This window comes from Triturus cristatus, chromosome 5_2 (genome assembly GCF_964204655.1).
Source record: "Triturus cristatus chromosome 5_2, aTriCri1.1, whole genome shotgun sequence".
Taxonomy (NCBI): domain Eukaryota; kingdom Metazoa; phylum Chordata; class Amphibia; order Caudata; family Salamandridae; genus Triturus; species Triturus cristatus.
This window is the reverse complement of record NC_140588.1, coordinates 579,576,186-579,589,155: the sequence shown is the minus strand read 5'-3', so window position 1 is coordinate 579,589,155 and position 12,970 is coordinate 579,576,186. Positions and strand designations below refer to the sequence as shown.

The following is a 12,970-nucleotide window of genomic DNA, read 5'->3' as shown; positions in this document are numbered from 1 at the left end:
GGACCTGGCTTGGCAGTTCGGGCTGGACTGGTCACACAAGGAACAGGGTCAAGACTGATTTGCATATGGGTGGGTCCAAACTGGGGTGGTGTGGAGAGAAAAAGAATGATGGATTAAACCCAGATCCTTGTGGCTGGGAGTGAATGTTTGCATTGTCCAGCATTCCGTCCATTAATTGTTTCTTTTAATACAGCTCTGTGGGCAGCACTCTCATTGTCAAGTGTTTTTTACCAGCACCAAAAGAAAGGAGGAATGCGGTCTTAACCATCAATTTAACTTTATTAAAAATGTTTAGGATAGTCGATTTTCCTGCATATGAAGTCAGCACTGTGAATTAAGGAAAATATTTCCAAATTAAGACCACTTTTCTATGAAATACACACACACACATATATATATATAGATCTTGACTTCCGCATTTAGTGGAATTGATGTTCTACTATATGCATATTTGCAAAGGAATCAAGTAAATAAGTGGCTAGCCAATTTAAAAACAATTGCCAACCAAAATGTTCCCCTACTTTCCTTCAGTAACTATCTTACTGGCTGATACTCTATGTTGCTGCAGATTCCTCACCTTCTGAATGTGCCCAGGCACCAGACTGGATCCAGAAGGGCAAAGAGCAATAGATAAGAAAGATGCATATTCGCACAAGTAGCAAAAGGTTCTACCCGAGAGGTGCCCCACAGGGCAAAGAAGGTCTGGACCACCTACTGTTGGAGACACCCCTTCAGGTTGCCATAGTAAGCAGACTCAGACTATCGACTGGTGTTCAGAGTGGCCAGTCAGGTGGTAGGTAATCCGCTGGAGTCCATGCTCTAATGTGGAAGTCCTGAGCTTCAGTGCTTTCAAACAGAGAAGATGAGACCCCACTCTTTGCTTGTTAACCTATCACTTCGCTGTCGTAGTGCTCGTCAAGCTCTGAGCAGAACGGACTGCAAAGGGATAAGAGGAAGGTTTTCAGTGACAGATGAATTGCCTGCAGTACGAGCAGAATGATATGAGGGACCTGCTCAACTGCAGACCACTGGTGCCTCATCTCCAATTCCTCCAGATGCACACTTCACCCTAGAATGGAAGCATCTTTCACCACTGTGGCTGAGGCTGAAGCAGGGTAAATGGAAACACCCTTTGAAAGGTGCACTTCCACCAACAACCAACCCTGTCCACCACAGTGTCCCGGGAGATCAAGATGGTGTCTGTTAGATCACGCCTGTGCTGGAACCATTGCAGATGAAGGCACCACTGGTGAGTCCTTATATGCAAGTGTGAGTCACCAACAGTATGCAGGAAGCCAGCCATCAACTTGTTGACTGGCTTTTGGTGAATAGCCGAGGTGCCAATGTTAGCCCTAACGGGCAGTCCGCAAACTGGTAGAGTGTGGATCCTGCAACAAAATGCAGGTACTTCCTGTGCAACTGCAGGATCAGCATATGGAGATATGCGTCACCAAAGGAGACCATCCATTCTTCTGTTTCTAGTGCAAGAAAACCTGAACTAGAGACAGCATCATGGCAATTTCCGGTGAAGGAAAAAGTTCAAGACCCTAAGGTCTATGTTGTGACGAAGATGCAGAAGTACTGAGAGTAGCACCTGAGCCCAATTTTCTGGTAAGGGACTAACTGCACTGGTTCTTTCTGCAGCAGAGTTGCCATTTCCTGCTGAAGAATCTAAAGGTGATCCTCCAATTGAATGGACTAGGGAGGAGCCATTCAAAGGGTACTGCATACCACCTTTCTAATATTTATAAGACCTGCTGCTTAAAGGTTATGGCCTTCCAGGCCTGCTACAAGGATATCCACCCTCCACCCTCTAACTGGCTGCACGGACTCCTCTAAAAACCTAAAGTGGTTGTTCTAGTGGTGCAGAAAAGGATGAGAAGGAGGGCTGCTGGGTCTGACAACCCTTACCATTACCTCTGCATTGACATAGCAGCTGGATCCGCACTTGGACCAGATGAGAGGGCTCACACTGCCAAAAGGGGAAGCCGTCTGAAAAGCCTCTAAAATGATTCCAGACCTCCACCTCTATCGGCATTGAGACCCATACTTGTAAAGGGCACAGCCTAGAGTAATGCTTCGATTCCAAGGACCACAGACAGACCTTGTGTGCGTTTGAAATGAACATATGTCCATTGCAAGTACAACAGGGATTAAAGCCTGACATCTGTGGCAATAACATCCCTACGCACAGCACTAACGACATTTTGAAAAAGATTGAAGAAACACACTAGAAACATGAAAAGAAATCACAATGAGCAGCTCCAGGTCCTAGTTGACGCGCTCAAAAAAAGCAAACTGGCCGACGGTTGAGTAAGCACTATCTGGCTCCAGTGACGTCATGCGGGTGTCGCTTCCAGCACAGAGATGAAGCCAAAGCCCCAACCCGCCTAGAAAAGCAATGAAAAGTTTCCAGATCCAGTACGCTACCTGGGGATATTCAAAAGGTGAGGAATTTGCAAGCAGATGTATCTATCAGAAATACACTTTTAAGAGTCATTCCAGAACAATACTATGCGCTGCAAGGCATCTATAAAATCCTCTTAGATGACTGAGGTTTTCAATTTTATCAATTTAGAATAGGTTTTCAATTACATTGGAAAAAACACAGATTGATCTGTAAATATTCCCAATTTCTCTAGAAGGCTTTGATGTAATATGGTCTCAGTTCACATTTTTCTCACGATTTACAGCAGTAATTGGTTATAGGGGAATTTGTACATTTTGTTTTATAAAGGGTGTGCAAACTTTACCCATACCTACATTGTGTACCCGGAGGAGTAAAACATACATTTGCAAAAGTATAATCTGGCACCGAAGTTCAAAAATCAAAACAATATAGACATATAAAAATAAATTGTAACTCATCTTCTGTACCTTTGTTACAGTAGCCTCATGCAGTTGAGATATTTGAGCATAAATTAGTGAACTTCTATGTATTATTTCATTTTACAACTTTTGACAGTTTTGTCTTTTACACAGATGGTAAGGAATTTTTAATTTCTAAATAGCAAGGTTACTATTTAGAACAATTAGCAACTGACCAACAGTATTAAGAAGTGGTTTGTTTCTCCACATCAATCCCACATTCACATTTTTGCTTTTATGTGCAACTCTAGATCAACTCTATATATTATTGCTACCACCCACACTTTTTTAAAGCAGAAAGTTTGTTAACCATTTCCTCTTCAATTCTTCACTTGTTCTCTTTATGTTGTTCTTTTCAGCTTGTAAAATTGTCTAAAAGCATTATTTAAAATGATATACAGTTGTCTTTTACTTCCTATACTATTGTATTGGCTATACGTTAGCCAATAGTACGATGCATTTCGTAATCACTCAGATAATCATTTGGTGGCTTTGGATGTAAATAATTATAAATAATTCACTCATGTTTGGCTATGAGTGACTGTGCCATTGTCTGAACACGTTTGTGAGTTTTTTTGTGTTGTGAGAGATATGATAGACGGCTGTAACATTTTCCACATTCAGGACATCTGTATGGTTTTTCCCCTGTGTGACATCTTTGGTGGCTTCTTAGAGTTGAACTTTGATTGAAACTTTTTTCGCATTCAGTACATGTGTACGGTTTCTCTCCTGTGTGAATTCTCATGTGTCGGGTTAGATTGGACCTCTGTTGAAAACCTTTTCCGCAGTATGTGCATTTATGTTGTAGATTTCGTACTGGAATTCCCTGGTGTTGAATAATACCTACTTCAGCAGTTCCAGTCTTCTTATTGTCAACAAACAAGTATGGTTTCTCGCCTGCCTTTTTTCTAAGGTGCAAACTTTCTATGCTTTTGAGTTTTTGTTCGTAATCCATGCAAGGAATGGTCTCTTGTCTTATATGAGTTTGATGGAAATGAAACTGCAGTTGTTTAAGAAAACCAAAGCTTTTTTCACAGTCTGTACATTTGTATCGTATTTCTCCAAAGTGGACCCTCTGATGTTTGAACAAACTACAAGCGCTGCTGAAATATTTTCCACATTGAGTACATTTTAATGGTCTGTCCCCCAGATGGCTTCTTTGATGTCTGGAAAAGTTTAAGCTTTTAGCAAAGGTTTTCCCACACTCATCACACTGAAAAGATTTAGGTCCTATACGTATTCGTTGACGGGGTGCTCCAATTGAATTATCACTTAGTATTTCTCCAATCTCATGTGGGGGAGATTGCCTTGCATTCATGTGGTATTGATTTTGTAAAATGGGATTTTGTGCTTCATTGGAGCATTGGACATCAATTATAGTTTTATATGGTTTTAAACTATGATTTAATTTGGAATTAATTTGCCGACTACTAATTTGTTTGTCAGAACTCCAGAAGAAACTCTCCCTATGTTTGCCTGATGGCATCATACGTAGTGTACGCTTTGCAGTAAGTTCTTTAGCAAGCATTTCTTTCTTTTTTGAAATTGTAATGAAATCTTCTGTTAAAAAAAAAAAGCACAATATTCAGTTCAAATGAATACAGCTAGGATTAAGTGAGTACATTTGTTAAATAATCGAGCCATTCAAGACCATTAACATTTCAGATGCATCAATAATAGTTATAATTTCACACCCACGATATGGAATGGAAAGTTAACCTCAGTGAAGTCAGTTTCAGATGATATTTAGTTAAACAAATAAAACAGCTATATGAGATAAAAATCAGCCCCACACAAAATCCACAAGCAAAACCATATGTCAATACCAATTAAAGGAATCAAATATTCCTCAGAGGCTTGACTACTATATTACTTTTTACTTAGGGTTTTATAATCTACCACTAAATCACTTTTTTACTTAGGGCTACATACTGTTGAAGGGAATTTCAGACACTGGTTGAAAGATGATCAGAAATTAAAAGATGCCATATAACACTTCAGAAACACGGATGGATATGTGTCCCACATTTTCGTTTTAGTTTATACAAACATGTAACATACACAGATTTTACCAAAGGAAACAGTTTGTGTATGCCAGCTTAATGTATTGATAAATAGCGATACAATAGTTGTCTCTCCTGGTCATAGGCTATCTAATCTATTATTTTCAACCCTGAGATGTAAGAACACAGATTCTGACTAACGGGTTTGCAGAAAATTCTGACATTTTCCAATGGATCTTAATTCACTAATCAGCTTTGTCCTTCTATCTGTCAAAAGCACGAGTTTTACAAGTGTTTTGTTTCTGACATGCCTAGATGGATATATAAACAGTGGTTACTCACTTGTATGGGCAGTTGCCATTTTTCCCCTCTCCAAACCATGTTTATCTCTAGAGGAGGGCTCTTCTTCTTTAACTAGTAATATAACTTCAGGATTGCTGTTTATTGAGTCTACACAAAAACATGAACAAAAGCAACAATCGTAATGTAAACCAATATAATGATCATAAAAACTAAGACTGCGTTTAATTCCTGGGCAAATTTGTAGAACTGAAATAATGCTTCATAAATAGCATTATGCTAACCCAACCCATAAGACAACATGTTTAATTCTTTCACTTTTGACAACAAATAGGGACTTGTAAGTAAATCAAACCAGCCTTTTCTTTTCTGCTTTTTACTTCCGATTCATAAATGGTACCAAGTATTACTGTCTCCCTAATTTTACATCAGAATTTTTTTACACCATTTACTATTTTGGATTCAGCTACCTTTCTACTAAGGGTGGTTTTAGCTTGCTATGCAAGACCACTTTCAGTAATAAAATGTTTGTTAGTATTAATCCTGAATGTGTTCCCTTCCAGCCACAAACAAGTATGTTTAATGAACTTTAGGAGCCTTAGCTGGTCATTCAGACCCTGGTAATGGGCCTGTCGGCCCTCCAGGTTTAACACAAGAAACGAAAATGATGGAAGCTCAATCCTTCCCCCTCCCCAACAAAGATGAGATGGCAGTCACTGTGACCTTGTGGCCCTTTGAGAAGCAAGCCACCAGTCAGAGGTTTACACTGGTTTAGTCCGCAGAGATGCCATTGATGTAAACATAGCAATTCCTTTGACTCTATGCGGAGCAGAGAAACCACTGATTTTCGCAGTTCTACTTCTCAGTCAAACTCTTACTGATGCTCTTAGCCTGCAAAAATGCTTCTCTATAGAAAAGCGTAACTAACCTAAATTATAAAAGTAAACTGAATTCTGTGTGACAAGCATTGCTAATGCCTAGTAGCATGACACAAGGAGACAGTCCTTCTCCAGTGAAAATGCATTTAGTAAATCAGGCAAAACTAGATGATACCATTATAATTATACAATAAAGAACATAAAAGGTTCAAAACAAATCAATTTTTGTTAATTTGATGACTTTATATTAAGACAAATTACCAAGAAAATGAAATAAATCTGATGCAGGAATCAAATGTTATAGCATAGATGAAATGGGAATACTTGTTGGTAAAGTCAGTCTCATACAGCGAGATCTGAGTTCCTTTCTAAACCAGCATTGGCATAGCCAATAGATCTCCCCCTTGGGAACTTAGAAGTGTTTAGGCCTAGATATTGACTTTGTGTTTGTTTTTAAGCTGTGTTGTACAGAATTCGGCAGTATGCTGAAAAGTTATAATAAAGAAGTGTGAAACGTGGGTGAAAGGAGGAGCCCCACTGTCCCCGGGGAATGAATAGTAACTAGGGTAGAACTGCACTGGGCGCGTTACCTCCGCAGAACCTTCCCAGCCATGACGGTCTAGTTTGTCCATTAACTGGGCTGAGGTCCAAATGGATGAAAAGGAGAGCAAAGGCACAGTGAGGCTGAGTGAGTCAGAATGAGGCAGAGTGGGGGATGCGGTTACACAGCTGACCCTGGTCTCAAGGATGTTAGTCTTGTGAGGACGATTACTCCATATGGACCTGGTCAATGCATACTATGTATTCAACACCACCTATCAGTTACCAACTATTTCAAGACTAGTGGGATTCTCCCAATTGTCCATTCTATATGATATGACAGAAATGTAATGAGCCGAGATTCAGAATGGTAATAGATTTGATGACGGGACCAGCAAGATAACGTATGTAATTTCATATAGCATGGACACGTTGCCGTAATTAATTCTTGTAAGTTCCAGGACGTGGATTGTGAGGTTCTTTCCGGAGTTCTATCATAAATCCCGTGAATCTTTCTAGATTTATAGCGGGCCCCGCCCCGTACGCTCGAAGCAGGATACATTCCCAAGCAGTAATTCATCCAGCTCGCAGCGCCGCCGCTTCCGGATGACACATGCACGGCGGGTGAGTGAAGTTCGTGTCGGACCCGTGTCTGTCTCTGTGTGCGACTTCCCCTGAATATGTAAGAGTTAAAATGGCAGGGACTCTGTGCCGTTTGCTAGACTATGACCTAGAAAGGAACTACTATTTCTTCTACAGGAGACTGTACAGTACAGGAAAGGCAGAGGAAGACGTAAGTCAGGCAAAGGAGGAGATATAGAAGAATTACACAACAAACCTGCGAGTGAGACGCAAAAAGAGACATGGAGTGAAGAGGCATGATAAGAAGAGCCGCGGGGAGAATTTTTCAAACGGAGGAGACGCAGCACAAGAAAAAGAGCCAGCGAGTGGTGCGTGCACTGCAAAGAATTTAAAGAATGCAGCAGGCACAGTGTGGGTCCGCTGCTCGCTCCCGAGCTCCCTAGGCCAGGGGAGAGAGAAGGGCCAATTGCGTGCTGTCTTTCTGAGAAAGACGCACGCAAAGGCCAATAGCGTGTGAGCAAAACAAAAAAGCACACGCACGAGCCTGGGGTCCGAGTTGTAAGTCCTTAGTAGAAGCCTCGCAGAGCAGCGCATGCTGCCACAATTCTTACAGGTCTCAGTACCTCTCACAGGAGGTCAGCAGTGTGCTCCCACTCCTTCCTTTTTAAAAAGGCTCCCTTGAGCCACTGAACTGACGAGCTAGTGGAGATGCACCTGTGCGCCTGTGAGAGGTACTGAGACCTGTAAGAATTTTGGCAGCCTGCTCAGCAACCCATGATGAAAATCGTTTTTTGATCTCTACTGATGAAGGATAAAATCCAGAAACACGTGTCTAGAGATGACAGCACTAATCTGCACAAACTTTGGTGGAACACTCCAGCAAAATACCAAGTAAGCGCGTACTGCAAACTGCATTTACCATAATGCTAAGGGGCGAACTGTGCTGGGAGGTCAGCAGTGTGCTCCCACCCCTTCCTCTTTCCAATTCCCATAGGAACTCGTTACTGAACCTACAGCCCAAAACTGCCGGACAGAATTACACCAGATTTGGCAGAAAGATAGATGTGCTTTTTGTTATTTGGTGCAAATCCGTCCAGTAGTTTTGAAAAATGTTGGCTGAAAATTATAGATATATCTCTGGCTGCGTATATTTTGCAGTGGTTTTGAGATCAATCACGGATGCACGTGCCATCGGGAATGCCCAGATTGGCTGAACACAACCTGAACAGAAAGTTATGGCTGCCATTTTATCGTCCGAGAATTGTTCACGGGGCTGAAAATTTGTGTGAAAGCTCACATAAGGGGTCATGGTGGAGATACTCTGACCCCATGTTTGAGAAATGGGTGTGTTAGTGACACAAGTTGTGTCCAAAATTGTTTTTTTAATCACATACGATATTCGCGATGAATCCGCGATCACCAGCGTGGCCCCCGTGTACCGTCGTAGGGACATCGTGTCTATAGCGATGTTGTTGCGAATATTGGTGAAAATATATTTAAAAATATATATTTGTAAAGACTCGCTGGTCACTGTCACACACTCATACAGGCACTCACAAACACCCTCAGACACTTATACACCCATTCACATACACATTCACACACATACATTCAGTCACATACCCATTCAGGTACTCATGCACCCACTTACAGACTCACTCAGACTCACACACCATGTACAGACCCACTCAGAGACTCATGCACCTACTTCGAGACCCGCTCATAGACTCATGCGTAGTCTCACACCAACTTATAGACTCTTACACCCACTTACAGATCCACCTGGGCACTCATGCACCCACTCACAGATCCACTCACACTTAGGTATGTCCTCACAGACCCACTGAGACACTCATACAGCCAGTCACAGATACACTCAGACACTCATACACCCATACAGGCACTCACACATTCAGTCACAGACCCTCTCAGAGACTAATGGACTCAGTCAGTCACTCACTGACACACTCAGAAACTCACACCCACTCACAAACTCAATCAGATATATACACACACTCACTCACTCACCCAGTCAAGGCTTATGCATCTACTCACAGAGCCACCCAGACACTCAGCCTCCCACTCACAGACCCACTCAGTCACTCATGCATGCACCCATTCACTCACCCACTCAGAGAGTTATGCTGTCACTCACAGACCCATTGAGACACTCACACCCACTCGCAGATCCACTCAGGCACTCATACATCCATGCATGGACCCACTTAGACACTCACACACCCATACAGTTACTTACACAGCCACTCATAGACCCACTCAGAGACTTTTGCAACCAGTCAATTATACAGAGACTCATGTACACCACTCACAGCCACACTCAGAGACCCACACACCCACTGCAGAACCACTCTGACACTCAGTCATAGACCTACTGAGGGACTCATGCACTCACTCAGACCCACTCAGACACTCATGCATCCACTCACAGATCCAGACAGTGATATACTTACTTACAAATGCACAAAGGTCCTAATGCACCTACTCACAGACTGATTGAGAGATTTATGCAACCAATCACAGACCCATTGTGACACTGATGCACAAACTCATAGATGTACTGAGGCAGTCCCGCATTTCATTACAGAAGTATTGAAAGATCGATGGACCTTCTCACAGATCCCCTCAAATACTTATACAGTGAATGAGAGACACAGTGATGCATGCAGTCATAGATTACACTGAAAAAGTTATGCACTGTGTATAGATATGTTAAAGGAGTTGTACATGCTATTATATAGTCGTTTCAATAGTAATGTGTTTAGTGTGTTGGTTATAATCAATTTTTTAGTTATATGTTGTTTTAAATGTGGTTGTGGCTATTGAATGTCTGCATTTGATTTGTCATTTTGGGACGTATTCATAGTGACCAAGGCTACCAATCATCGCGACGCCCGGCGTCACCGCAAAAACAGAAAATAGTCTTTGAAGGAGTTTTCTGGAAACTCACTACAAAAACATGAGTTTGAAAAGTACACTAATAAAGCTCTCCTTTTAAATATACTGTAGAATGTGTCAATATATACAAGTTTTACACTTTGTACAAACCACACACACTTTGCGCCTACCGACGCCACCGCGACAACGTCAGTAGTTGTGAATATTACATTTTTTTGTAAAGGTGTTTTTTTTCCTAAATTGATCACAGATAGAAAAGATAAAACAATATCTTACTGAATATTTAGACTTAAACTTTATTTAAAAAATGTCTTTAAGTTTATTTTTTAGTATGTGAAATACATTTGTTTATCACAAATTCTCCACACTAAATGAGACAAGGTTGTGCCGACTCAAAAAATAGTTAAACATAAAACCACTTATTAATGTATATTCTGATAAACACATACCAAATAAAAGTGGTATATAATATACAATATCCAGTTATAGAAAGAAAATACAAACATTTTACAGGCTGACAAAAAAAAATGGACGTTACAATTAAGAAATAGACTTTTGACAAAACCTTAGAAATTCACTGAAAAAAACACAAAGGTTACAGGGACGTTATAGTTGGGCTGACATTTCACTCGCACAAAACCAGAGAAATTCAGCAGTTATATTTAGCTGGGCTAACTATAAGACGCGCCCCACAGTGCACTGTTTATAACCTCACATATTACATCACTCATGACATGGTGGGTGACATCAGTGATGACATCTCAAATGACATCACTGATGAAATCATCCACAGAATTTGACACACCCACTCACAACCCAATATAACCTTTCATACACCCACTCCAGTTTCCACACTACCATTTTCAAAATCCTTGATACACACACACCCATACCAGTACTTACACGGCCACTCGCTGATTCTTAGATCTACAAACACATCCACTCAGTTACTCATACAGCCACTCATACACCAACTTACTCACTAATAAAGCCACTGATATAACCACTCATACAGCCATACAGCTACTCACACACCTACTCACTCACCTTTAGTCAATCAGACAGGCATTTATTCACCTGTACAGTCATATACACACCCACTCACTTATACAAACAGATACTAACACCTACTCACTCACCCATTCAGCTCCTCACACACGTACTCACTAACTCATACAGCCACTATCACAATCCCTCACTCGCAAAGTCACTCATATACTCGAAACCTCACCTATACAGACCATCCAGGATTTCACAATTTGCAACAAATAAATGCGAAATCGGCAGTTTTGTACAAATGCCGCGACTTTTTCAAAACTGCCCGCGAAATTCAAAATCCTGGGGGGTCTACTTAAATTTGCTCGTGGGACAGCTGTATTTTGACCAGATTTTAAATGTCATTTTAGCCTCATTAACTCCCCTGATTACTCTAAGACCGCGAAAGTGCAATCATTGAAAAACTGGAGCCGGAGGAGGGGAAGCTAGGTTATTTTTAGTCACACGTGTTAGGCTAGTGGCGCAGCGGCATGCTTACTGGAAAACCAATTATTCTACTGCCTTGAAGAGAGAGCATTGTACTAAGCAGAATACATTTTACTTACCCGTAGAAGTTGTCGTGGGCAGTCTAACTTAGCACGTGAAAAACATAGGTCATTTATCTTAGAATGACATGTGCTGTAGGACAGATTTACACATGCAAATGCTCATATGCATTTTGAAAGAATACAGATTTTCCACTCATAAAAGGATTTACTCTCGCTGAAATTTTCATTTTAGTAAACCCACTTCCTCGGTCGGTGATTTGCTTACATCAATGGGAAAGGTGTTCCCTTTTCATAGTGGGAGAGGACGTGGCATTAAGGCAAAAGCTGACGATTTTGGAACTGAGAACGAAGTTAAAGTCTCGTGTCTGCTCAACGTCATGTGATTCTGGGCAAATTATTTATATACATCACCTTCTGCAATGTAACTGATGCCCATGTAGAGCACACGAAAGCCTGGCGCTATATAAAATTGTTAAAAAAAAAAAAACATGGAATAGGGAAGAAAACACTGAAAATTAGTAGGGTGCATTGGAGGAAAGCAGTTTTCCATGATAAAATAATACTTTCCATGTGAAAAAATGAAGTTAGCAAGTGCGTTTTCACTGCTTTTGCAGGTTTTCTCTTGAGAAACATGTGTACATTTTTGCATGAGAAACTGGAATTGCCAAATGTTTTCCGGGGCAATGCTTGCAAAGCTAAGTTTGGGGTCCCACTGTAGCTGTAAATTAGAGTATTTTTGTGAATTCCGGAAATTAGTAAATCTACACCACTACGATCTTACGATCTTCAGAATGCTAATTTCTTTGAACATGTGGCTCAGAAACTGCATAGTGTAGACTGTAAAACATAAACTTAAATCATCACTGTTCAAAGTATTTGCCATTAATTAATGTCTGCATGCAAAGAGTTCATCAAGCAGCTAAACCCACTATCAAGCAGCAGCTGGGCCCATTGTTTGAGCAGTCCTAAAATAGATGGGATGTGAGTTTGTCTGGACTTAGAACTATGGAAGTAGATTGACATTTTTGCAATCAGATTCATGAGTTATTGATATTTTAGAAAGAGATGTTTTAAGTCAGTGTTTTGCAAGTCTGTCTATTCAGTTTGTGGTTCCACATGAAACTCCCTGACGTAGCTTTCAGGCCGATATGGACCCTTCTGACCTCTCAGTAGGATACCCTGACTGTGCCAATCAACAGAGTGACAGAGCAGGAGGGCTCTGGGACATATACAATAATAAAGTAAAGATGGAGCTGTGGTACTGAAAATTCTGGACCCATATTATAAACATCGTCGTATCATGGCGATTTTGGTATCAGCGAACCGCAAATGATGAGTG

General features: G+C 41.0%; 1 protein-coding gene across 3 annotated transcripts in view; it reads right to left on the bottom strand.

Annotated features, from left to right (window-relative positions):
* Positions 1–260: 260 nt before the first annotated feature.
* Positions 261–12,970, bottom strand: part of LOC146829027 (zinc finger protein 777-like) — a 111,025-nt gene continuing 98,315 nt past the window's right edge. For all 3 annotated transcript variants that reach the window (XM_085607660.1, XM_085607659.1, XM_085607661.1), the window contains exons 7-8: positions 5,214–5,321; positions 261–4,428 (exon numbers count right to left, since the gene is read on the bottom strand). In XM_085607660.1, coding sequence (XP_085463786.1) covers positions 3,386–4,428; positions 5,214–5,321 — 1,151 coding nt within the window. In that variant the 3' untranslated portion in view covers positions 261–3,385. The remainder of the gene's footprint in view (positions 4,429–5,213; positions 5,322–12,970) is intronic.